This window comes from Tupaia chinensis, unplaced genomic scaffold (genome assembly GCF_000334495.1).
Source record: "Tupaia chinensis unplaced genomic scaffold, TupChi_1.0 Scaffold144346_1, whole genome shotgun sequence".
Taxonomy (NCBI): domain Eukaryota; kingdom Metazoa; phylum Chordata; class Mammalia; order Scandentia; family Tupaiidae; genus Tupaia; species Tupaia belangeri.
In genome coordinates this window covers 4,320,313-4,345,701 of record NW_006204205.1, presented here as the reverse complement: position 1 = coordinate 4,345,701, position 25,389 = coordinate 4,320,313, and the positions used below count along the sequence as shown (strand labels likewise).

Sequence of the window (25,389 nt, the reverse complement as noted above, 5' to 3'; positions counted from 1 at the left end):
CCTGAGTGGAGCTGGTCCTAACCCTTGGTCCCACTCTGGCGGTCTGCAGACACCAGCCTCACCCCATGGTCCACAGCTGCTCCCTCCCACCCTGCCCCAAGAAAACAAAAGGCCCCCAGCTTCATTCACTGCATGAGGTCAGATTCACACAAATCATGGGCTTTTTCTCCTCTCCTAAGATCGCCTCTTGTCCACTCTCCTGGACCCCTTTCCCAGAGATCTGAGTAGGTTTGCAGGGCTGGGGCCTGGACGTGTAGAGGAGCCAGTGGGAGCCAGGAGATGGGTGTGGAAAAGCTTACTGCCTGCCTCACCCGGGGCCTCGTTGAGGACACAGGATCCTCAGGCACTCAAAGGACAGTGACACCCAATACGGAGCTCTAGTATCAGCCATTTTCTTTACTGCAAAGACCTAATCTCCAGGCATACCAGAATTCTCTTGGGGCCTGAGGCACACCCACACCCATTGTTCCCTTCAAAACAGTGGGTCAAGCAAAAGCTGGGCGTAGGGGGAGGGGACCTCAATAATAACTTAGAGGACTGAACTCTGCCTGGGGCATCAGCAGAAGACTCTCTTGTCCTATACCTGAGAGAGCACGCACATGCCAGCCGCAGCAGATGCTAGAAGAGGGGGATGCGGAAGAAAGTACCTACTGACAGAGGCCCCCCAGACCTGCCCACCCAGAGCCACAGTCCAGGCCCACAGCCTGGGTGCCCTGATGCCCCTCCCACATCTCACCAGTTTGACACCCTCCCCACGACAGAGGCTCTCGTACACATCCCTCTCGGGCAAGTAGTCCACGGGCCTCTCGTAGATGCCTTCCTGGGTTGCTAGCTCAGCTTCTGTCTGATTTGATGGCATTTTTTCTCTCTCTTCCTCCAGCAACCGCTCGAAGTACCGCAGATTGCCTCCAGCTCGCTCATGGCTTGGGTCTAGAAAAAGTAAAGAACAAGAAGGAAAAGGAAACCACAAACATCTGTTAGGTCATTTAGAGAAATTATCTTGTAAGCGGTCTCGCTCAAGCAGCTCACTCGCATGCCACTTTCTGCTACCCACAGCAGCTAACCAGGGCACACTGGTCCCTGATGGGAGACGAGCAGCACCCTCAAATGGGGACACGTAGCCACCGAGGAGGCTTCCTTCCTAGGCCCCCCTGGAGGTCCTCTGGTCCCAGGTCCAGAGAACCAGTCCGGGGTCCTACCTCCGCCTCGGGACATGGCCGTGTGCCCTTATGGCTGAATCCTCAGAGCACACCCATTACTGGTGACCACGTCACATGCCAGCCACAGCTAGAAGCCAAGCTAAAATGCCAGGAAGGCAATGCCCAGGGCTCCATCTTGTGGGCCTCACACCACCCAAAAGAGGCTCAGAAGGATTTTGGTGCCACTCCTCAGATAAGGAAACTGAGATCCGAAACTCTCGAGTGAACTGTTAAGAAACTTAGGTTAAATGGAACAAGGATCCAAGTGTCCTGACTCCCTTTCCAAGCCTTTTACTAACTCATCTGACAGAATCTACAAGGCTTTTTTTTTTTTAAGATTTTTTTTTTTTTTTTGTTCTTAGGGTGCCTACGGGTTTTTTTTTTTTTTAAGATTTTTTTTTTTTTTTGGTCATAGGGTGCCTACACTCACCAGAGAGAGAGAGAGAGAGAGAGAGAGTGAGAGAGAGAAGGAAAGTGAAAAATCACCTCCCAGGGGAAATGGCCATACCACAATCCCTTCTCTTCCATTCCCCTCTCAGGATTTTGGGCACGTACGCACACATGCCCATTGTGATTTTAAAGCTGCTGGGTCCTGGCTTTGAACCACGGTTGGCTATGTGGGAATCCAGCACCTGAACCACTACACCATCTGCTGGTCCTCAATTTTGTAGGACACTCATATGCTAGCTGATATAAGACTCAAGAACCCATGAAAAAGCATCAGTGTAAGAAAGTCTTTGCTGGTCTGTGAAATTCCAGACAACGGTGTTTCCAAATATCACTAAGACAAGGAACAGCTGAGTTTTAAAGCCGCCGTGTTTCTGGCCTTCCTTAGTCAACATCTCACAACACACACAGCACCAGTGCCATGGCGCATGCTACTGTGAGGCCATAGGCCTCTCACGAAGAGCCGGGTCACTGTCACTGTAGAGGACAGTTTGCCTCTTGAGCTGCTCCAGATGCAGTAAAGGCTTCACCCTGCATAGTACCACATCATTGGGTCCTTATTTAAAAAGAGAGTATGAGGGCCCACAAGGCGCATGGTGGTTAAGGTGCTGGATTCCCACATGGCCGACTGTGGTTTAAGTCCTGGACCTGGCAGCTTGGAAATCACACCAGGCCCATGTGTGTGCATGCCCAAAAATCCCAAGAGGGAGGGGGAGGAACTACAGTGTGGCCACCACCACCAACCCCCACCCCCCGGGATAATTTTTCACTTCCTTCTCTCTGGTGAGTGCACGCATCCTACAGCAAAAACAAACAAACCAAAAGGGAGTATGCAGGGCCACAGATGCCAAAGACCTGGGACTGGGGTGGGTAAGGAGCTAGTCAACACCTGGACAGGGACTGAAATCATTATTCACAGGCCAAGTGACAGGTCAAACTGACTCAGTCCCAGAAAGGGGAGCAGTCAGGCAGTGGCCAGGAGAATCTAGTTCTTCTGCTAACTCCTCTCCACTCCCACCTCATCCTACCTTCCCCTAGAAGCTCCTTACCAAGGGAGAGCAGGCGGCGGGTGAGTTCCACGGCGCGATGCAGGTCCCCCAGCTGGAAGACGGTGTAGCTGAGGTAGTCCAGCACCTGGGCCTTGGCTGTGGTGGCCTCCTCCCCAGCATCGAGCTGCTTCAGTGCCTGCTCCATCCACAGCACCGTGTGATAATAGTCCCCTTCATTGTAGGCTGAACGGCCCATCCCAAAGCAGTCATCTACACTCAGCACCGCCTGGTACTTAGTTCCTGTGGCAGGAGAAGCAGTCAGGCTCCTAGGAGCCACTGGGTCAGGAAGGGAAGGTTCCCACTTAGGAAAAGCCTGGGCCACTGCACAGTGGCCACTGTCCCAGCAGAACCTCACAGGTCTTCAGACCACACACTATAAAGTGCCATTGATACAGTGAGCACTGACAGGCTGACCCCGCCCTGGCTGGGCTTCACAGGCCACCTCCTAGCCTCAACTCCCCTTCTCCCAGGTGGGAAGGGCCTCCCTAGGAGGGAGCCCAGGAAGCCCACTAAGAAGTGTGGAGGACAGTATGAAGGTCCTGTGTGCCACACAGGTGTGCAGTGGGCAGCTGGCCATGTGGGTCTGGAAAACAGAAAACTTAAGGAGGCATAAGAAACAGAATTTAGTGGCAGTAAACAATGCATGTGGATAACTGCTTACAGGAAGAGGCTGAGGGAAGAGTGAAGAAGGTGGCTGAGTCCAGAATTCCAGGGGTCACCTGCCCAGAAAACACAGAGTGAATACCAAAGGGAGCAAGAGCAGGAGCAAGGGGACAGACGCCAAGGGAGGCCAAGCAAGAGCTGCGGTACCAGCTTTGACCATGAGATAGCAGGGACCTCAGCGCCTCTGTACAAAGACTATTTCCATGTGGGCTTGAATGAGCAGATACTAAGGCAGCTCTGTGGGTCATCTGCCCCAGGCTGAATGCTCGACGGTGACCATAAAGACAGTTTTGAGACAATAAGCCGCAGCTAGGAAGATGCAACATTTATGGGCTCACTACAGGAAGCACTGTGTTGTGTCCTTTAGAAAACCAAGAGAAAACAGATCACATGGAGAACAAGGGTGGGCTGTGAGCCTCCCTGCAAAGTCAGGGAGTCTTCCACAGCTCTGCTAACAGCAATATGGTCACAGTTGGCAACAAAGAAGTACCTCAAAGTGGACTCCTGCCTGATATCCAAGATGGGCCTCTGCCTAGAATGAACCCCCTACTACAGTGAGTGGGCTACTTCAGAGACCAGAGTGCACTCTTCCTGGTGACTCAGGATCTGGCAATGTGGGACAGGAAGTTGGGAGAGTAAACAAGGCAGGTCAGAAGTTATGAGGGTTCTGGGGCCTCTCTGTGAGCCTCCACAGCTCTCCGGCTCTGCAGACCCAGGCACCTGCCCTAATGGAGGCAGCGGAGAGAGCTGGGGCTCTGGAGCTGGGGAAGGTGGGTCTGCACAGGCCTCACTAAGGCATCCCTGAGCTGGGTGACCATGGACAAGATGCCTAGCCTCCCTAAGCCTCAGTCCCCTTACCTGTAAATGAAGACAATACCATCAACTTTGAAAGGCTTGTGCCTAGGGCTGGCAGGTAGTGTGGTGATTAAGGGTGGTGGACGCCCATGTGGTCAACTGCGGTTTGAGTGCCGGACCTAGAGACTTGCTTTCTCTCTCTCTCTCTCTTGCTTTCTTACTCTGTCCCTCTCTGATCAAATTAAAATAAAGAAATAAACTTTAAATAATTATTAAAAAAAAAAAAAGGCTTGGGGACCAGCAGATGGTGTAATGGTTATATTGCTGGACTCCCAAGCAGTCGACCATGGTCCGAGTCCCAGACCTGGTGGCTTAAACTCACACTGGGCGTGTGTGCATTTGTGCCCAAGATCCTGAGAGGAGAATGGAGGAGAAGGGATTGCAGAATGGCCATCCCCCCACCGGGGGGTGATTTCTCACTTTCTGTCTCTCTGTCTCTGTCTTTCTGGCAAGCACATGCGCCCTATAGCAAAAACCTTTTCAAAACAAACAAACAAAAAAGAGGCTTGTGCGAAGAACTCAATGAGATTACGTAGGAAGATGTCTCCTGTGATCCCAGGATGCTAATGACCAGTAGCTATTATCAACATGTCCCAGAGATGCAAAGAATGTTAAGAATGGCTCCCAGGCACTCACTATCCTTTCCAGAAGCCAAATCAAACGTCTAGCCCATGCAGAGCATTCCCCGGAGAGAGACAGCTGACCTGAGTGCTATGTTGGTCAAGCGGGCACGGAACAGCCCAGCTGGGGGTTCCTGCAGAGGGAGTGGATAAACAAAGGAGCTGTTCAATAGGGAAGCTGAGAGCAAGGCTGAGAAGGCCCGGAACACAGGATCACGCAGGACCTCAAAGACATAGGAGGAGGGTAGGTTTAGCCTTAAAAGTGGTTTTAAGCATTGTGATCAAGAACTTGTGTGAACAGATGTGTGCGTAAGATCACACAGAGGGTGGTTTGAAGCTGAAGGAGTAAGCTGGACAGAAGTCAGAACAGTATTTTACTGATCCAGTTGAGAAAAACATGGTCATAGAACTGGAGTCAGGAGACAAGCACAGATGCCATTAGGGAGGAAGACTCCAGTGGCCATTGGATTCTGGCTTGGGCAGTCAGTGGGTAGAAGTATATTTTGCTGAGAAAAGGGATGAGGGCAGGAGGTAAACAGTTCAAAAGGGGATAAGGATTTCAGTTTGGGACACAGGAAGGGTGAGGAGTCCTGGGACATCCAGGTAGAGATGTCCGCCAGGCATCTGCCTCCATTTGGTTGGAAACTCAGAACCAGCCATGGCAGGAGAAACAGATCTGGATGCCGTCCGTGTAGAGGGTACACTGTCAGACCAACCCCGCCTGCAGGGTCCAAGGCTCTTCTGGAGTCCCTGGGGCTGGAGTGGGACTAGCTGGGCTCACCTGGGAAGGTGCTTACAGAGAACATGAGGTAGGGGTAATCCTGGGAAGTCACTCCCTCCCACCCCCATGCCACTCACGAATACATGGACTGTTCACAGTGGAAGTCTATGCAGGGTGTGGTTTCCTTCTCCCCCCAACCAATCTCACAGCCATGGAGTGAACAGATTTCGCGGGTGCCCTGAGCTGCTTTCTCTCTGGCTTGGGGCAAGACCTGACTGAAGCAAAAGTAAGGAGAACTCATAGCCCTTCCTGTTGGCTCTTTGGACTCCTTAGTACCAAGGCCCAGGCCTTGACCAGCCGATAACAGAGCATCTCCTTCTTCCATACATCAAGCACCCCTCAGCTTGTGTCTTCTTCAGGGTCTGATGAGGTCTAACTAAATGCCTGTGTTTTTTGGTCTCTAAGAGTCCCCACAACTCAATGTGTCTTCTCATCAACACTAATACTGAGGCAGTCAGTAGGAAGGGTCAGTGAAAGAGGGGGAGAGAGAGAGAAAAGATATTAACGAATGGACATTAATGACCAGGTCTTCTTCAGGGTCTGATGAGGTCTAACTAAATGCCTGCGTTTTTTGGTCTCTAAGAGTCCCCACAACTCAATGTGTCTTCTCATCAACACTAATACTGAGGCAGTCAGTAGGAAGGGTCAGTGAAAGAGGGAGAGAGAAAGAGAGAGAAAAGATATTAACGAATGGACATAAATGACCAGAGAAGAAACAGAGATTAGTAAACCAGAATTCAAGTCAGGAGAGAATATCAGGGGAAAAAAAATGGGCACTCAATGTGTGCGAACAGGTTAAAAGCATGCTTGAACCCATGTACGGGCTTCACCAGCGGAGCGGCTACTGGTGACTGTGCAAGAGTAAAACCAGCAGGCACTGGGGGAAAAGCCAGGTGCCGTGAGTCCAGGAGCACGCGGCAATCAAGAAAGAAGAGGAAAGGTGTAGACCACTCTGTACAGCTGCCCCACCAGGAGGGGAGAAGAGGAAGATCAGCTCCAGGGACGGCCAAAGAGCCTTGGACCCTGAAGGCAGGGTTGGTACAACAGTGAGTACAGGGAGAGATGAGGCAGAGTGAGCAGGGGCAGAGACTGACTGAAGGCACGCAGGACAGGCTGAGTCTAGTCATCAGCCTTGAAGAAGAAACAGCGGGTGGGGTGGACGTGGGTCTGAATGCAGATCTGTGGGGTGCTCTGGGGGCAGAGGCCAAGGGGTCTGAGCAGCAGCTTTGGCTTTCTCTGAGACGCAAGAGGAGAGGGCCTCAGCTAACTCACGGGGGACATGGCGGGCCAGAGACAGAGCGGAGGCAGCTGCTATGGGAAAGGGAGACTGGCATTGACTGGGGACCTAAAAGAGGAGCACCAGCAGAGGTGACAGTGTGCCTGAGGGTAGAGACCCGTTTGTGGTGGCCATCCAGCCACCGAGGACACCTGGCAGACAGAGAAAGCTGGCAGTGGCAGGTTACCTGGAAGTTCCCCTCTGGAAATGGTATCCGGGTCCAACTTGTACGTGTCCTGCAGTCTCATCAGGGCTTTGGCCGCTCCTGTCTCATCCTCGTCAGTGGGAAAGAACTGTCGCTGTACTGACAAGTTGGCGATAAAGCCTTCCGAAAGAGAGTGAGAAGAGAGGTTACCCTCAAACCAGGGGGCAAATTCCACCTGAGACCAGACAGGCATCCAGTGGAGGGTTCTGGCTAGCAGAATCTCCCTGCCCCTTCCTTCAAAGGCTGTTTCCCCTTCTGGGACCAGCAGTTAGCGTAATGGCTATGTCGCTGGACTCCCACGTAGTCGACCGCGGTTGGAGTCCTGGACCCGGTGGCTTAAACTCACACCGAGCACGTGTGCGTGTGTGCCCAAGATCCCGAGAGGAGAATGGAGGAGAAGGGATTGCAGTGTGACCATCCCCCCGGGGGTGTGATTTCTCGCTTTCTATCTCTCTGTCTCTCTCTGTCTGTCTGGCGAGCACACACGCCCTATAGCAAAAACGTCTCCAAAAAAGAAAAAAAAAGGGCTGTTTCCCCTTCTACCAGGAAGTCCTCCCTGCTGGCTCCGGCCCACTGGGACTTCTTTCTTACTCCTCTATGCCTGTGCTGCTCATCTGGAACTGAACCGAAGTGGCCCCACACTGCGTAGACCTTGGCAGTCTAGGAGTCTTGGCTCTGATACACTCAAACCAGGTAAAGACAGAAAGAACAGGGGACAGAAAGGGTCACTGACAGGAGCACGGGGAAAGACTCAGGGAGTGCTTTTCAAACACCCAGTGAGAAATGGATGCCATGGAAAACCTTAATCCAGGATTCCTGGGCTGATTAGGCACTGGACTTATAGCCCACGCCTCAGATTAAGGAGTCCAAGGGACAAAGGGAGCCCACGCATGGAGCCCAGCTGGCCGTTCACAATTGACCGCTGCCCTTATCATTCACAAGGCGATAACGACAGTCCTGGAATTTCCACCCAACGGACCATCGGGTCAGACCAAGCGCCAAGGAGGGCTGCGCTAGCCCAGCACGCCCCGCAGGCCTTTTCTGCTCTGCAGGATATTCCTGCCATTCAGACCTGCAATGAGCTAAGGGTCAGGCTCCCCAGTTGTGGTGCTCAAGACCACAGCCTGGAGCCAGGGAGAGCTCTTGGCCACAGAAGGGCCCCAAGGAGGCTTTTCTGGGGTCCCAAGCCCAGCTATAAAGTGAGACATGCACTCCCTACAACCCCAGGACTCTAGCTGGGAGCCATGCCCGCCATTCTGATTTAAGGCCTGCAATCCTGCCTCAAAGCTGAGAAATGGGAAGAGAACTCTAAGACCATTATCTCCCCAGCCTCTCCCCAAGAGCAGCAGAGCCCTCTGCCACCTACTCCCACCTACTTCAGACTCTAACGCCTGTTCTAGCCATGCCTGGGGACACAGGGATGAAGAAGCTACAACCTTTTCTCCTTTCATGGTTGCATGGTTGGAGACTCTAAAGAGTTCAGAATCCAGGATAAAGAAAACACACCCCCAGAAAAAGCCACTGTTGGTATGCCCCCCTTACTTCAAGGGCAAGAATTCAAAGTGAGAGATGAAAACAACCTATTGCTCTGTGGGCTTATCCTAGCCCCTTCTAGGTAATTATACGGTTCCCCAATGGGGCCAGATGTGGACAGTGGGGAGTGGCGGAAAACAAGATCAGAGAGCGGAGGTCATCTATGCAGACTTGGTCTCCTGCAGTGCACGCAGAACAGCCTGTTCTCAAGTACAGGCCCAGGCTGGGAGGCAGACTCTGGGAAAGGCAGCTGTGGTTTCTGGAGGCAGTGAGCTCACTGGGCATGGCTCCAGCCCGGCTGAGCTCACCAATCCCTCCCCTACTCTGCCTCCAGCCAAGCCCAACCCTGTCTGGCCACAGGGGCTGAAACATCTCAGCCAGAGAGACAGCTGCTCTGAAGTTAATCAGCACTCCAGCTCAGGGAAAAGAGGCAGCAGTCCAGGAGGTGGAGCCAGGGGCTGGGAGTCAGGAGGGACCACCTCTAGCCCATCCACCCCACTATCTCCCCTTGTTGATGGAAAAGTGTTAGTGCATAGAAAGTACTATCCATAGAAGTACGAAGCACAATGAAAAACATTCATATACATCATATATATGTATATATATATGACCGCTGATAATCTGGAAACTATTCCACATCCACTAACTTAACCAGTTTTATATCAGTTATAACAGACTATTGTCCAGACATTAAAATTATGTTGCAGTGGGCCAGCCAGGTGGCATGGAGGTTAAGGCAGCCAGATCCCACGTGGTGATCTGCACAGTTCAAGTTCCAGACCCAATGGCTTGAAAAACACACTGGGTGCGTGTGCATGCATGACCAAAATCCCAAGAGGAGAATAGAGAGAAGGAACTTCAGTGTGGTCACTCCCGTCAGGGAGGGCCTGGCGGGGGGGGGGGGTGCCTTCTTACTTTCTCTTAAAGAAAAATTTGTGGCAGAACACAACATACATACAGAGAAGCTAGGAGAGTCAGGAAAACAGTCTCTGCTGATGCCACAGATTCACAGTAAATATGCAAATGATAGGAACAGAAATGAACTGAGATGAGACTGTGCTCCCCAGTTTGCCTTCATCCCACCACCCGACCCACTGGACTCAGTTTTGCTCACTCATGTGTCCCTCGAGCATATGAGTTTTCCTCTCTTGGTACCTATGTATGGTTCTATTTTTTAAAAACATGCACAGGTGGGAGTCAGCATGTGGCATAGTGGTTAAGGTGCTGGACTCCCATGTGGTCAACCATGGTTCAAGTCCTGGACCTGGTGGCTTGAAAATAATGCCAGGCACATGTGTGAACATGCCCAAAATACTAGGAGGAGAATAGAGGACAAGAGATTATGGCATGGCCACCCCCCTAGGGGATGATTTCTCATTTTACCTCTCACTGTCTCTCTTTGGCAAGCACACGTCCTATGGCAAAAACCTTAAAAAACAAAAAAAAAGGAAAGAAAAGAACGAGTAAAATAATTGAACCTAGTTATTTGAGGATGCCACTTGACAGTAGAGAGCCTTGAAGGTCTGTCAAAGTTCTTGAAAACCAGAAAGTAAAAATTTAAAAATCTGTGAGTAGCTCTCAAGCTTTTTTCAAAATGTACCCAAAATAGGAAGTGACATAGGCAGCATGGTAAATAGAAATGTGCAGTATTTTTCTCCTCACAGAACAACCATCCACAAACATAAATATCTTCTTTTCTTTCTTTCTTTTTTTTTTTGTGTGTGTGTGTGTGAGATTTTTGCTATAGGGCGCATGTGCTTGCCAGAAGGACCCAGAGAGACAGAAAGCGAGAAATCATCCCTCAGAGGAATGGCCACGCCACAATCCCTTCTCCTCCATTCTCCTCTCGGGATCTTGGGCAAACACGCACATGTGCCTGGCGTCAGTTTTAAGCCACCGGGTCCGGGACGTGAACCGCGGTTGACTACATGCGACATAGTCATTACGCTAACTGCTGGTCCCAGAAATATCTTCTTAAGAGCTAAGGAATACAGGTGAGAGATGACATTTGAGTGGAGCCCAGAAATAATAAAAGATGTGCTAATGAGTATAGGGAGGACAGTTTCATGATCACCTACTTCAACTCTCTCCCAGGTCCCAGCAGTGTAGTCAGGAGACAGATGCCCTTTGCAAGGGAGAAGGAGAGTAAAGTAAGTACCAAATTTCACCATGGACCTCGATACCAGGTCAACTGTGGTGAACCCCAGCACCATGCAGCCCTTATAGACTAAACTCAAGACACCCCAGTGCGAAGTTAGTCCCTATGAACAGAGGCCCCAAGCACCTCCTCCAAGTCAATATCCCAAATACATAGGAAAATAAGTTTCAGTATCAAGAAAACAAATATTTAAAATGCACAGACCTGAATAAACTTTTCTCCAAGGAATACATACGAATGGCTAACAGGTACATGAAAAAATTTTCAGCATCACTAATCATCAGGGAAATTCAAATTGAAACCAATATAAGGCATCATCTCACATTTGTTATCATGACTATTAGCAAAAACACAAAGGATAGCAAGCGTTGGTGAGAATGTGGAGAAAAGGGATTCCTTTTACACTGTTGGGGGAATGTGGATTGTTTTAGCCATGTGGAAAGCAACATGAAGGTTGCTTTAAAAATGTATAAAATGGGGCCAGCAGGCAGTGTGGTGGTTAAGGGCACTGGACTCCCACATGGCCAACCACGGTTTGAGTCCTGATCTGGCGGCTTGCTTTCTCACATTCCCTCTCTGTCTCTTATTCTCTCTCTTTTTCTCACTCTGTCCCTCTCTGGTAAAATTCAAATAAAGTTAAAAAAAATTAACTCGGCAATTCTTTTTCTGAATGTATATCCAAAGGAAATAATATTAGCACCTTAAACAGATATCTGAGCTCTTGTATTTATTGCAGCATCATTCACAATAGCCAAGTTATGGAATCAATCTAAATGTCCATTAATAGTAAAATGGATGGGACCAGCAGTTAGCGTAATGGCTATGTTGCTGGACTCCCACATAGATGACTGCGGTTCGTGTCCCGGACCCGGTGGCTTAAACTCACGCCGGGCGCATGTGCGTGTGTGCCCAGGATCCTGAGAGGAGAATGGAGGAGAGAGGATTACAGCGTGGCCATTCCCTCTAGGGGGTGATTTCTCGGTTTCTGTCTCTCTGTCTCTGTTTGTCTGGTGAGCACACGCGCCGTATAGCAAAAAAAAAAAAGAAAAAAAAAGTAAAATGGATCTAAAATTGATATACACCTATACACACTACAATGTTATTCAGCCTTAAAAAAAAGAGAGAAAAATTTTGCCATCTGCAAATTATATGGATGAAACTGGAAGATGGTCTGTTAACTGAAAAAATTCGTGCACAGAAATAAAATACTGTATGATCTCATAGGTGAAATCTGAGTCTAATTCATTTGACAGACAGTGTAATGGCGATTATGAGTGGTTGATTAGGGGGAAATGGGGAGATATTCGTCAAATAGTTAAAAGCTCCAGTTATGTAGGGGGAATAAGTTCCAGGGATCTAAATACATTGCATAGTCAACATAGTCTATTGTATCAAGTACTTGAAATTTGCTAAAACAGTAGATCTTAAATGTTCTCACCACATATACACACATATAATTATGTGAGCTTATGAATGTTAATTAGCTAGATGGTAGTAAGCATTTCACATCTCGCTCTTTATATCTATTTCTATGTCTCTAGATCGATATAGATATCACTGGATATCTTAAATGTATACAATTTTTTTTTCTTTACTATACTTCAGTAATGCTGGAGAAAAAAGAGTATGACAAATCACACAAAATAAAATAAATAAGAAAACAAAGCAGTAGTAACACATGCTTAAAAGCAATGATTCTTCTGCTGTGATTATTGCAGTCTAGAGGCAGGGAGCTCCCTGGGCATGGCTCCAGCCCGGCTGAGCTCACCAATCCCTCCCCTACTCTGCCTCCAGCCAAGCCCAACCCTGTCTGGCCACAGGGGCTGAAACATCTCAGCCAGAGAGACAGCTGCTCTGAAGTTAATCAGCACTCCAGCTCAGGGAAAAGAGGCAGCAGTCCAGGAGGTGGAGCCAGGGGCTGGGAGTCAGGAGGGACCACCTCTAGCCCATCCACCCCACTATCTCCCCTTGTTGATGGAAAAGTGTTAGTGCATAGAAAGTACTATCCATAGAAGTACGAAGCACAATGAAAAACATTCATATACATCATATATATGTATATATATATGACCGCTGATAATCTGGAAACTATTCCACATCCACTAACTTAACCAGTTTTATATCAGTTATAACAGACTATTGTCCAGACATTAAAATTATGTTGCAGTGGGCCAGCCAGGTGGCATGGAGGTTAAGGCAGCCAGATCCCACGTGGTGATCTGCACAGTTCAAGTTCCAGACCCAATGGCTTGAAAAACACACTGGGTGCGTGTGCATGCATGACCAAAATCCCAAGAGGAGAATAGAGAGAAGGAACTTCAGTGTGGTCACTCCCGTCAGGGAGGGCCTGGCGGGGGGGGGGGTGCCTTCTTACTTTCTCTTAAAGAAAAATTTGTGGCAGAACACAACATACATACAGAGAAGCTAGGAGAGTCAGGAAAACAGTCTCTGCTGATGCCACAGATTCACAGTAAATATGCAAATGATAGGAACAGAAATGAACTGAGATGAGACTGTGCTCCCCAGTTTGCCTTCATCCCACCACCCGACCCACTGGACTCAGTTTTGCTCACTCATGTGTCCCTCGAGCATATGAGTTTTCCTCTCTTGGTACCTATGTATGGTTCTATTTTTTAAAAACATGCACAGGTGGGAGTCAGCATGTGGCATAGTGGTTAAGGTGCTGGACTCCCATGTGGTCAACCATGGTTCAAGTCCTGGACCTGGTGGCTTGAAAATAATGCCAGGCACATGTGTGAACATGCCCAAAATACTAGGAGGAGAATAGAGGACAAGAGATTATGGCATGGCCACCCCCCTAGGGGATGATTTCTCATTTTACCTCTCACTGTCTCTCTTTGGCAAGCACACGTCCTATGGCAAAAACCTTAAAAAACAAAAAAAAAGGTATACACATGTATAGAAAGACTCTAACTTTAGGACTGTTTATCACTAGATCACTGCATTAAGAATTGCAATTTTCTCATGTGACTATTTTCCAATTTCTCTATAAAAATATGGATTACTAAAGGATATGTAGGAAATTGTCTCTATAAAAATAAAAAGGAGAAAATACACTACAAAAGGGTAAGATTTGATTATTACATGGTAAAAACAAGGATGGCCCATTGTCTGATCCCCACAGAGAAGGGAGATGGTCACAGGCCTGGCAGGGTCCACATTCACATGTTGCACTCTCCCACCAACATGACTGCCCAGGCATGAGCACACAAATGTGTGGGCTGAAACAACCACCCAGGTGTGAGCACACAAACGTGCGGGCTGACACAATCGCCCAGGTGTGAGCCACAAATGTGCGGGCTGACACGACCGCCCAGGCGTGAGTACACAAATGTGCGGGCTGACACGACCGCCCAGGTGTGAGCACACAAATGTGTGAGCTGATATGATCACCCAGGCATGAGCACACAAATGTGCAGGCTGACACGACCGCCCAGGCATGAGCACACAAATGTGCGGGCTGACACAACTGCCTAGGTGTGAGCACACAAATGTATGGGCTGACACAATTGCCCAGACGTGAGCACACAGATGTACGGGTTCACCCAAGCCCCTGCTCACGGCCTCACCTGCAGCTGCGTCCTGCAGGACCAGGTCCTCCAGGGCAGGCCAGTCTGTGTTCAGCCGCTTCACTAGTTTGTAGGCATTCACAGGGTGGGCCAGGTATCCTTCGGGGTCAGCAGCAGACTTGCTGGTCAGGGCTTCCATCTTGCTGGCCCAGCTGTGGAATCAGACAAAAAGGAATGCCAACATGCCCACCCACACAGACCTTGACCTGTGGTAACTTCCCTGGTGAGATCTAGCACTCTTTTCATCAAGACGTAATAAAAAAAATGAAGACACAGGGACCAGCAAATGACATAATGATTGTGTCACTGAACTCCCATGTAGTTAACTGTGGTTCAAGTCCCAGACCCGGCAGCTTAAAACTCATGCCAGGCACATGTCCATGTGTGCCCAAAATCCCAAGAGGAGAATGGAGAAGGGGACTGTGGCATGGCCATCCCCCGCCAGGGGATGATATCTTGCTTTCTGTCTTTCCAGTGAGTACACATGGCCTATAGCAAAAATCTCTCTTAAAAAAAAAAAAAAAAGATAGAAAGAAAAAGAACAAAATGAAAATATAGTGATCAGTAGGCAACCTAATAGTTATGTCACTGGACTCTCACATAGTCGACCACAGTTCAAGTCTGGGACCTGGTGGCTTGAAACTGATGGCAGGCATGTGTGCGAGTATCCCCAAGATCCCGAGAGGAGAATGGAGGAGAAGGGATTGCAGCATGGTCATCCACCCTGGGGGGTGATTTCTCCCTTTCTGTCTCTCTGGCAAGCATATGTGCCCCATAGCAAAAATCTCTCTATAAAAAGGAAGATATGAATTTCCCACAGATACTTCCAGCCCCTTAATTTAGATAAAAGCTGGAAACTCTGATGTAAGCAAAAATGTCTTAGAAAGGGCAAACCATGATTCCTTAGCCTGTGTACTTAGCTACTCTGGAGGACTGGCATGGAGTCACTTCTGGGCCAGCCTCACGTCCCTCTCTCAGGGGTTACCTCCTGCAGGCACCTGCGTGGATGCTGAGGGCAGAGGGTCCAGGAGGACTGACTCAGGGCGGGGGTGGGGCTTAGGACATCAGACACCTCTTAATCTTGGAGAGCTTGGCTTCCTCCACAAGGATGTACTCCTTCAGAGACTGCACCAGGTCTTTCTCCGCATAAATCAGATCAGTCATGTGTCCTACAAGGGAGAAAACCAGGGGCTAGTGAGAGACGGATGAGGGATGTTCAGCCCCTTCCTTGGGGCACAGAACACGAGCACAGCAGGCAGCCCCTGGGCCACAGGCATGCCAGCTCTCGGGGATCATGGGGACTCAGAGTTAAAGGAGGTCACATGGTCCTGACCCCTAACTGCAAGATGAGAGAGGCAACAGTGCCATAGAGATAAGAAAAGTGCACTGAGGGCTACTCAAGGGGAAGCCTCGAATCTCATCCTCCCACTGTTACCCTGATGGTCATGTCACTGGGGCGTCCTGGGGACTCCTCACATGGATAGAAGCTTTGAGATTTCAAATCAGAAGGAGGATCTTCAGAACAGAGAGTGCTCACTGCTCAGACCCACCGTCTGGTCCTGGGGTAAGGTGTTCAGAAATGCCAGAGAGCCAAGTGCATCCTGCGCTCCCCAGGGAGGAGGGCCTAATTTAGACAGCTGGTTCCCAGGAAACCAGATCATCAGGACTGCAGAAGGGAACACAGCAAGATGAGGCCATCCTGCCTGGATGAGAACAGGCCTCAGCCATGACATCGCCTGCCACGTGAGCCAATGGCTCCTCACGGAGACAACAATCCTGTCTGCACATACCAATGGAGGTGAAGAACTCGGCCCCCACACAGCTCAGGACGCCAAGCCAGGTCACCAGCAACGCAGACACCCGGAGTCTCATGGTCACAGAGAGGAGGAGTATCTGTAAGGCATTCAGTGACATTCACGGGGTCAACGTGGAGAGAGAGCAACTGAGGTGAGGACACACACACACGTGCACACAAACACACATGCCAAACATGGGCCTCACACACGGAAGCTAAGAAGGACATTCAGGATCACCGGTGAGAAGGGCAGAGGGTGCGACATGAGCCAGTGACAGTGAAGTGTACCTAGTGCTGGCTTCTGCCCTGGGAGGTCCAGTGCCCCTCAACTCCCGGCATCCTCCAGCAACATGAGAAAACTGAATCACAGCGGGTGCAGCCACCTCTAGTTCGAATCCTCTGCCAGTTCAAGAGTCCAGCCCACCCTTGCACATCTGTTTCTGTCTTACCAACACATGTGCCAAGACAGCACGAGGTGCTAGGGACCCAGACCTGCCCATGAGGAGGCTGAAAGAAACTTGATACCATATACTCAAAGGGATCTACCGTAAGAAAGGAATCAGCCAAAAAAAGGATAAAACTGATCCTGCTCAGCCTGCACCTGCCCCAGAGCACGGTCAGGGGAGTGGCACTCCTGGCCAGACACTGCTCTCCCTGTAGTGCGGCTGCTTGGCAGACTGTCCTCACTGGCCAGTCACCATTCATTCACAAATATTTGCAAAAGACCCAGAGACGCCAGGCACCAAGCTAGGCACTCAGGACACAGACATCCATCAGTCACACTGCCAAAACGTTGGGCTGGGCTGCTGACATGGGGAAAAAGCCAGCTGCTGTCTTCTCGCCAGCCTAGGAATAGTTTAGAGCCAGCAGGGAGGACCTGCAGCAAAGCCCACTGGCAGTGGACCTGGGCACACAGCAGAAGCTTCAGACCTCATCTAGCTCAGCCACACAGCCCACAGTGTGCTGAATGACCAGCCCCCACCTGAGCCCCAGCCCTGCCAGACCTTTTCCTTCCTGTCTGCTTCCACCAGGACCCACTGGAGTTCTCAAAAAAACCTACTCAAAGAATACAGGGGAAATAAGGGACGTATAAATGCTTCCCCCAACACGTAAACCTTATGGGGCAGAGCTCTGAATCAGAGCTGACTTAAGCTGGTTCGTCAATGTCCTGCCTGGCATGGCCGAGGAGACACACAGTCACACCCACCATTCCACATGTCACCCTCTCAGGAGAAATCCCAATCCACTGTGGTTCTACGTTAAGCTCAGAAAAGGTCAACCACAACCCTCAATCCCCACATGAGCTCCTGTAACAGAAAGAGGAAGAACAAGTGAATGGCCCCATATTTGTTCACACCCCTACTAGTGTCTGCAGAGTGCATGGCATGTCATCACAGCCTAGGTGCTGGGGGCCCAAAGACATGCAGGACATTTAAAAAAAAAAAAAAAGAAAGAAAGTTTCTGCCATAAGGCACATATGCTCACCTGAGAGGGACAAAAAGAGACAGTAAGAGGGAAAATGAGAAATCACTCCCTAGAGGGGATGACCATGCTGCAATCCCTTCTCCTCCATTCTCCTCCTGAGATTTTTCCAGCCACTGACCAGGTCTAGGACTTGAACCATGACTGGCCCTGTGAGAGTCCAGAGCCTTAGCCACTATGCCACCTGCTGGTCCCCAGGGAGGACAATCATCTTTCAGCCTAGAACCTGCTGCGGGGTAGCAGTATGGGTTAAAGGGTCCACTGTGGAGTTTAGGTGGCAGCAGCACAGCAGAGAGCAGGCCACTGGGAAGGTGAGTAGGCCTGTGCTAGCCCTGGGGCAGAGCCTGGGTCCTTGCAGCTCCATCCACAGGTCTGCTCCCAGGCCTCCCTATACCATCATCTTCTCCATCCCAGGATTCCAGAAGGCCTCTCTGCTGGTTTTCCTAAGCCCCTTCACTTAAGGGGTTGGGTATGTGGAACTGGTACCTCAAGAGGCTTGAGCAGCTCAGGAGAGCACCTTTTATGTATGTGCAGGAAGGGGATATTAAAAACCCAGAGCTGGGGTCCTGATAGGTGGTGTGATGGGTAAGGCACTGGATTCCCACATGACTAACCACGGTTTGAGTCCTGGATCTGGTGGCTTGCTTTCTTACCCCCCACCTCCCAGGAGCACATGTGCCCTATAGCAAAATTAGCAATAATAATAATAAATTAAATAAATAATTATTGTTTTAAAAAAGCAGAGCTAGAAGGATGTATCTGTGGACAGTGAGAGACGAGGCCAACTGGCCCTCAGGGCTGGATCACAGGACAGCAGGGCCAGGCAAGAGACTAGACACGGCTGGGAGTGGAGGGCCTCAGCATTTGTCCCCAGGTGTGCCACCAGTCACAGCTGCACATCTCTTCAGAGTCCAGGCCACAAACTCAGGAGAGGGGGAAGCCTCTCCATGCCTTTCGAATCACCCTGCTGACACGATTCACGGTTTGCACCTGACACACTCAGGAGAAGCAGCCTGTTTCTTCATTACATACACACAAGCTGTCATTGCCCTGGAATGTGCTGAATGGCTTAGACTGGCCTGGAGGCAGAGCCTCAAAGTATCACGGATGGGGTCTGGGGACATGACTTACCAAGAGCCTATGAAGTCCTGCTCTGTGAGGAAAGGGGGATGACAGCTCTGCTGGACCAAGAACAGGGCACTTCCTAACACTCCCAAGACCACCACGTGAGTAAGCACCGCTCTCATCAACACTGCTAGCCCCACAAGGGCCCTCCATTTCTCCTGATCCTGCACCCTGGAACTCAACAGCTTTCACTAAAGGTCATGTATGAAGAGTTTGGGTCAAGGCACCAGGAGGCAGCATCCTAAGGGACCCTGCCCTACGAGGTGGAAAGGTCAAGCCCACCCCTCTCATACCTCACCTAGAGCTTGCTTAGGACAGAAGAAGGAGTATGTGTCTGTCCAGGGACCTCACAAAACAGCCAGTGCTGCCAGGAACCCTCAAATATCCATGTAGAACAGCCTGGAACTGGGCAATGCCAAATCCCTTTTTATGAAAAACAAAGGGGGCACCATGCCCGAGCAGGAAACCAACTTCAACCTGAGTTTAGAACAGTACCTATCCTGCATCAGACTCACAACAAGTCATACTTCATCACAGGCTTGTCCCAACTTGGAAACTACGATGGAAGATCTGACATTTCTTCCATAAAATGGATTGCTATAGACTATATAAAAATGAATACGGTATGTATATAAATCTAGAGCCATCAAAGGATACTGTTAAGTGAGAAAAGCAGGTCCTGAACTATATGAACGCTATGATTCCATTTTCGTAAGGAAAATCAGTGTGTGTGCATATATATTTGTGTGTAGGGGAGGGAATATATTTGCATCTAGTTGTAGCTTCATAAAGTAATTTTTCTTTTTTTGCTTGTTTTCCTAATCTTTCAGCATGGAATTCTGTAGAAATTTGAAAAAATATTGTACATGTGCAGTGAAGGAAACAATGTGAAGGAAACAAAGCAAGGCCTTCTCAAGTAGACTCCAAAGGGGTGCTGGCAGCCCCCGAGTTTGCACTGCCACAGGGAGGTCCTGCAGGAACTGCCAAAGCCCCAGCGACAGTGATTCACCCACCAGGTGACTGGCACTGTTTCCAAACACAGGGCAATTCCAAGACATACAACCGGAGGCCCCGCCATGCCTGCTCTTTGGAAAGGACATTTATAGGACATTTATAACCCGGCCAAATGGCCATGAAAAGATGTTTCCAGCTGCAAACCAACAGCGTCCTTAGCTTCTCCCCTTACCTCATCAGGCAGGACCTGCTGCCAAGCTCCCAGCTGCAACACGACTGCAACAGCTTGAGTTTTAACAATGTATTTAACAGCCTAGACACAGAACATGAGTTTGCTGAGAATAACTGGGTCTTGCTTGACACTGAACAAGAGGTTGCCTGCCTCCCGCGAAGGAGCAGAACCTCTCTGAACAGGGCTCTGGCACTCTCCTGCCATGGCCTGTCCCCTAATGCTATGCCAACTCCGGGATGGCAGAGCTCAGAGGACCTGCCTGTTCAACTTAGTAGAAGCTGTGCTGAGCCTCCAGGAGGCCCTGCACCAAAGCACGTGGATGTCCATTCAGGCCACCGCCAGCACCCTCAGAAGGATGAGGGGCACTCTACTCCCTTACCTGATGTCATGCCTCAGCCTTCACCCAGGGCTGAGCCACCCGATTCCCCCCACAGCCTCCAGGCCCCCACCTACTAGCCTCTCCACATCTTGTCTGGCCTCCGTCCTGCCTCTGCTCTGCAAAGTGGCCAGCGTGGCTGCAGAGAGCCCCTCCTTTAGTTCTGCCCTGCCATCAGGATAAAGTCCAAACTCCTTAGCCCAAGGGGCCCATTTGACTGTGTAACTTGGCCCTGCTGCCCTCTCCAGCCCCATCTCACCACTCCATGGCTCACATCTTTAACTACTTCATATGAGACATCCTCTCCTTCACTAAAAACCTAGAAAAACCTCTATGTCTAGCTGCACCTATCCTTATGCTTCCTCTATCCAGTGAAATGTGGATTTCCACTTCCCCACTTGGGTGCCATCAAAACAACCATCCCCTGCGTCAGAAACTAGACAATATGGGCCAACAGATGGTGTGGTGGTTATATCACTGGGCTCCCACATGGCCGATCATGGTTCAAATCCCTGACCCAGAGGCTTGAAATTCATACCAGGCATGTGTGTGTGTGTGTGCCCAAAATCCTGAGAGGAGACTGGAGAAGGGACTGCAGCATGGCCATCCCCCTAGGGTTTGATTTCTCGCTTCCTGTCTGTCTCTTCTCCAGCAAGCACACGCACCCTATGACAAAAATCTTTCTTAAAGAAAAAAGAAACTAGCCAATGAAGTAGCAGAGAAATCCATTAAAATCAATATGCAAAAGTCAAGATGGGTTTTCAGTCTCCGTCCTGGCAGAGACTTGGCAATCGGGGTGAGACTAACTCCAGAGGAAGTACACATGAGGACAAAGCCCATATGCCACGACACCGGATGCATCTTACGCACCGCCTCATATTCTCTTGGTCTCACCCATCTCCTGGGCCCTGGGCCACTTGTTCTGCCTCAGTCCAGGGAGGAGACAGCACAGGCCCAAGCCAGAATCTCTGGGTCCTCCCACTACTTCCAGACTCCAATGATGTACCACTGCCCTTCCCGGTGGCTACCCTGGTGGCGCCAGTGAGTGTGAGAGAGATCACCCCTCACAAGGCACCTCTAACCAATGAAGGACAGACAAGAGGAGGTCCCCAGATCAATCTCCGCAGGCCTCCCACGAGAAACTGCTCAGAGGCATGGTGTTTCTGTAGAGCTTGTGCTGAGATGTCTTGAATGGCCCGACACCTAGCACGTCCCAGTGCAGCGGCCAGCTGGCTAAAGCTCACCTTACCTTGGTTTCCCAGCCTCTCTACCTCACTTTCCTATTCCCTCACCCTGGCTGTCCGACAAGTACACCTTCCAATAAAGCATTAAGCGCTGAAGCTCTGCCTCAGGCTATTTTCTGGGAAACCAGTCTAAGATAATCATTGCTGATGTTTCCAAAAATCTTTCATGTCTACCAACTCTCACTAAAACCCTGTAAGCTAGATAATGATCTCCATTTTGAGTATGAAATAGGCAACTGAGGCTGATCGACACCTGACATCCTGCCGTAAATCAATAGCAGAGCTAAGACTCAAACCCGAAACCCACTTTCTGCTAGATATGGCTGCTGTCCAATCCCGCTCAGGGATATCTATCTATTACCTCGCAGCATAAAGGCCTCCCGACCAGGGGGCCACACTGCAGCCTGGCACAGCAGCCTGCCCAGGTGAAGGACTTTATCACAGGTTTCCCCACAGGTTCGCAAAGCAGGTTCGTGACATCCCTGGTTAGATCTCCTCACTGGGAGGATAGCAACATGGCGCCCTGAGTCCAGGTGGGCAGTCCTTCCCAGTACTACAAATAACCAGCTCAGGGTAAGGTGGTCCAGTCCAATGGGTAGGCACGACTGCTCTGGAACCAGAAAGACCCAGAGTTAAATCCCAGCTCCACCACCACTTCCTGGCTTTGTGACCTTGGATGAGTTCTCTGAGCCTCAGTGTCCCTATCTATATCTATACCAGCACTCCCATTTCATAAGATATTCTAAGGACTGAATGCAATGACAGATGTCAGGTAGCCCAGCATCAGGCATAATCTGTGCCAATCAGCAACACCAAGGGCCCCTGAGAAACATCGGTGGCCCTTAAGTAACCAGCTGGCTAGCCCAAGTCAGTTGATCCCTGAGTGAGGAAGAAGGTCCAAAGTAGGGTATAGTGAAGACGCAAAGAAGGCAGAAGCTGTGCAATCACCCTGTCCCCAGAGAACCAGAAGGAATGAGACAGCTCCAGAGAGACAGAAGTCAGGGGTCAGGCAGCATACTAACCCTTAGGGGGAAAAGGGGCTGGTTAATCACTGGCTCTAAAATTCACCAAGGAAAATCATCTGGCACAAGACAGAGGTCTGCACCAGTACCCTGGGATCTCATGTACTTCTGAGCTCTGACTTGCTCAGTCCAGCTCCTCCAAGTACCAGGCCTCCAGGCCTCCACCAGATCCTGGGCTCAGGCGTTCCAGGTACAAGCAGGCCACACGTTAGCAAGCACGTCTGAGAGGTCTAGAGCAGATCGGGCCTGTGACCAGACTCAGACAGATCCCATGTGAGCTGGAGAACACACTACCCAAACACTTAATCCTCTGCCCTGCAATGACACCAACTGAACAAAAAAAAACAAGCAAAAAACTCTCTTCAAAGGCTCTAAGTAGTCTAGTCCAGACTCTGCATTCCTCTGCTCTTTCTAAGGATAAAAAAATTATCTATCACTCATTTCACATCCCTGGCAAAAAACCCACAGACTGCAGGGCCCACTATCCCTCTTTGCTCTAGGAAAAGCTGATGCTCCAGCCTCTAGCAATTCAAAAGTCTAAATTGCTAGATTTGAACAACTTTTTCTTTTTCTCTTTTTTAAAGAGGTTTTTGCCTTAGGGCATGTGCACTTACCAGGGAGAGAGAGAGCAAGCACAAGAGACAGTGAGAAGGAAAGCGAGAAATCACCTCCCAGAGGGGATGGCCACGCAGCAATCCCTTCTCTTCCATTCTCCTCCGGGGATCTTGGGTATGCACACACACATACACAGCCAGCATGACTGTTCAAGCCACTGGGTCCAGGATTCGAACCACAGTCAGCCATGTGGGAGTCCAGCCACGAAACTGCTATGTTATCTGTTGGCCCTGAGCAACTTTTTCAAAGCTGAACTCTCACTCCAGCACTCTGCTGGGCTTGCACGTGCCTGCATCACAGCATTTCCTGCCAACCTCCATCTGCATAAAATTAAACTCTTGACAGATCCCAGGAGCCAGGGACACGCCCGCCAGCCCTCCGCACACTATCAGTCAGCCAGCGTGGCCACAAATCGGCCAAGACCTGCGTCCAGCCTCAGGTCAACCCACAGATGTGAGAGGACAGTCAAAAGGGGAGGCTTTCCCAGGAAATAAGCCGACCCTTGATTCCCTCACCCCACTCATTCCTCGGAGCAGTACCCACGCCATCTCTGTCTTTGATAAGCACTCCCATGCCAGGCTCCTCCTCTGGCACAGGGACAGCTGCCAACCTGTAGCAACTTATGAGCTACTCACAGGCAAGAATCATGCCTTGGCCACCTTCTCGTCCTCCTCCCTCACCCCAGCCCCAGGCACACTCCAGGCAGAAGCCAAGCACACAAGAGGTACTCAAGGAATGAGTGGGAATCACTAAGCCAGTCTAAACCAGTGGCAAAGTAAGCATCTCTTAAGCAGCTGACTGCAGAGCTTGTGACAGAGTAGAAGAGCCTACGGCTGGCCACAACGCCTTCCTTAGCTGTCACTATGCCTGCCTGCTGAGCTCTTAGTGACTGAGGGTGGTCCAGTATGACAGCATCTATGGGATGAGGCCCTCTGCCAACTCTCTCCATCTTTGCTCTGTGGCTTCACTGGCTGGGACATACCTGGCCATGGGAGAACAAGAAAGCCCTTAGAAGAAAATGACTCAAAGCCCAAATATCCTGTAAGCGGATAGAGAACAGAGAGGCTGGGGCCCTGAGGCCCTGAGCCACTGTAAGAGACCACACCCAGGACACTGCAGAGGCAACTGAAGCACAAGCACAAGGAAACTGGTTCATTTAACAGAGAACCAAGTCATGGAACATGCTGTCTCTGCTGGCGTGCAGGCTGAGAAAGTGCAGAAGCTTGTGAACATGTCTCTACGCCTTTGGGTGGACAATGGACCTCTGCAAAGTCTGGGACACCTGAGAACACCCCAAGCTACAATGTCACTTCCCCTAGGACCTCCTGTAGGAGGCCCCAGGCAGTCTACATCGGGCAGCAAGGCCTTAGGTATCATTCTACAGCAACCGAGAACTGTCTCCGACTGGGAAAGGACCTTAACCTCTCCTACACTACCTGGAAGGTGTCAGATTAGAACACGGGGGTCAGGGGCTGACCTGTGCTACCCTGCAAAACGGAGGCACCAATGTAAATCCCCTGAGACATGCGCCCGTGCTGCAAGGTTCACTAGGCACCTTGCACATGGAGGACTCAGTGCCAGGCACTGTCTCCTCACTCTGGGTTCTCGCCAGCAGAATCCAGGGCAGCTACCCCCTAAGAGTGCTCCTTCCCCATCGCCCTGCCTCCACTGCCGAGCCACAAAGAATGACTGGCCCAGGTCTGCACCCACTCACAGGCTCTTCTTCTGTCCGGGTGACCCTTTAACCAGTCTTCCTCTGACCACTCAGGCTCATGGGTCACCATCTCCTGAAAGCCCTCTGGCCTAAGGCATCCAGTCCAAGTACCCACAGCGGTTCCTCCCTCCCAACGCTGCACTCACCGCACTCTCTGGGCCTGGACTTCCAAGGTCTTCCTGTCCGCCTGCCCCCGATGGGGTAGCAACTCCTAGGCGTCCCTGGCACACAGAAGGCTCCGCGGGCTGAGTTCGTTAATTAACCACAGGTCTCAGCAGCTGCTGAGAAAAAGCGCACGTTTGACAAGGATGCCTGGAGGGGAAAGAAGGCTGACCCCCAGCCCGTCTAATGGGCACACACTGGCCTGCGGGGCCCTGCGCGCAGACGCCCAGCCCCTAGGGAGCGGGAAGGCCGGCCTCCGCCTCCCTAACACTGAGCGACCCCTAAGGCCAGG

At 50.5% G+C, this 25,389-nt stretch overlaps 1 protein-coding gene across 5 annotated transcripts in view; it reads right to left on the bottom strand.

The window, feature by feature from the left end:
• The window catches only part of P4HA2 (prolyl 4-hydroxylase subunit alpha 2), a 43,127-nt gene extending 17,786 nt beyond the window's left edge, over positions 1 to 25,341 (bottom strand). For 2 of the 5 annotated variants that reach the window (XM_006166883.3, XM_027767641.1), the window contains exons 1-7: positions 25,082 to 25,341; positions 16,167 to 16,269; positions 15,449 to 15,545; positions 14,377 to 14,528; positions 7,078 to 7,215; positions 2,696 to 2,935; positions 737 to 930 (exon numbers count right to left, since the gene is read on the bottom strand). In XM_006166883.3, the coding sequence (XP_006166945.2) occupies positions 737 to 930; positions 2,696 to 2,935; positions 7,078 to 7,215; positions 14,377 to 14,528; positions 15,449 to 15,545; positions 16,167 to 16,248 (903 nt within the window). In that variant the 5' untranslated portion in view covers positions 16,249 to 16,269; positions 25,082 to 25,341. The remainder of the gene's footprint in view (positions 1 to 736; positions 931 to 2,695; positions 2,936 to 7,077; positions 7,216 to 14,376; positions 14,529 to 15,448; positions 15,546 to 16,166; positions 16,270 to 25,081) is intronic. The other 3 variants (XM_027767642.1, XM_027767643.1, XM_014583583.2) reach the window with 3 other exon arrangements.
• Between the last annotated feature and the right edge of the window lie 48 nt (positions 25,342 to 25,389).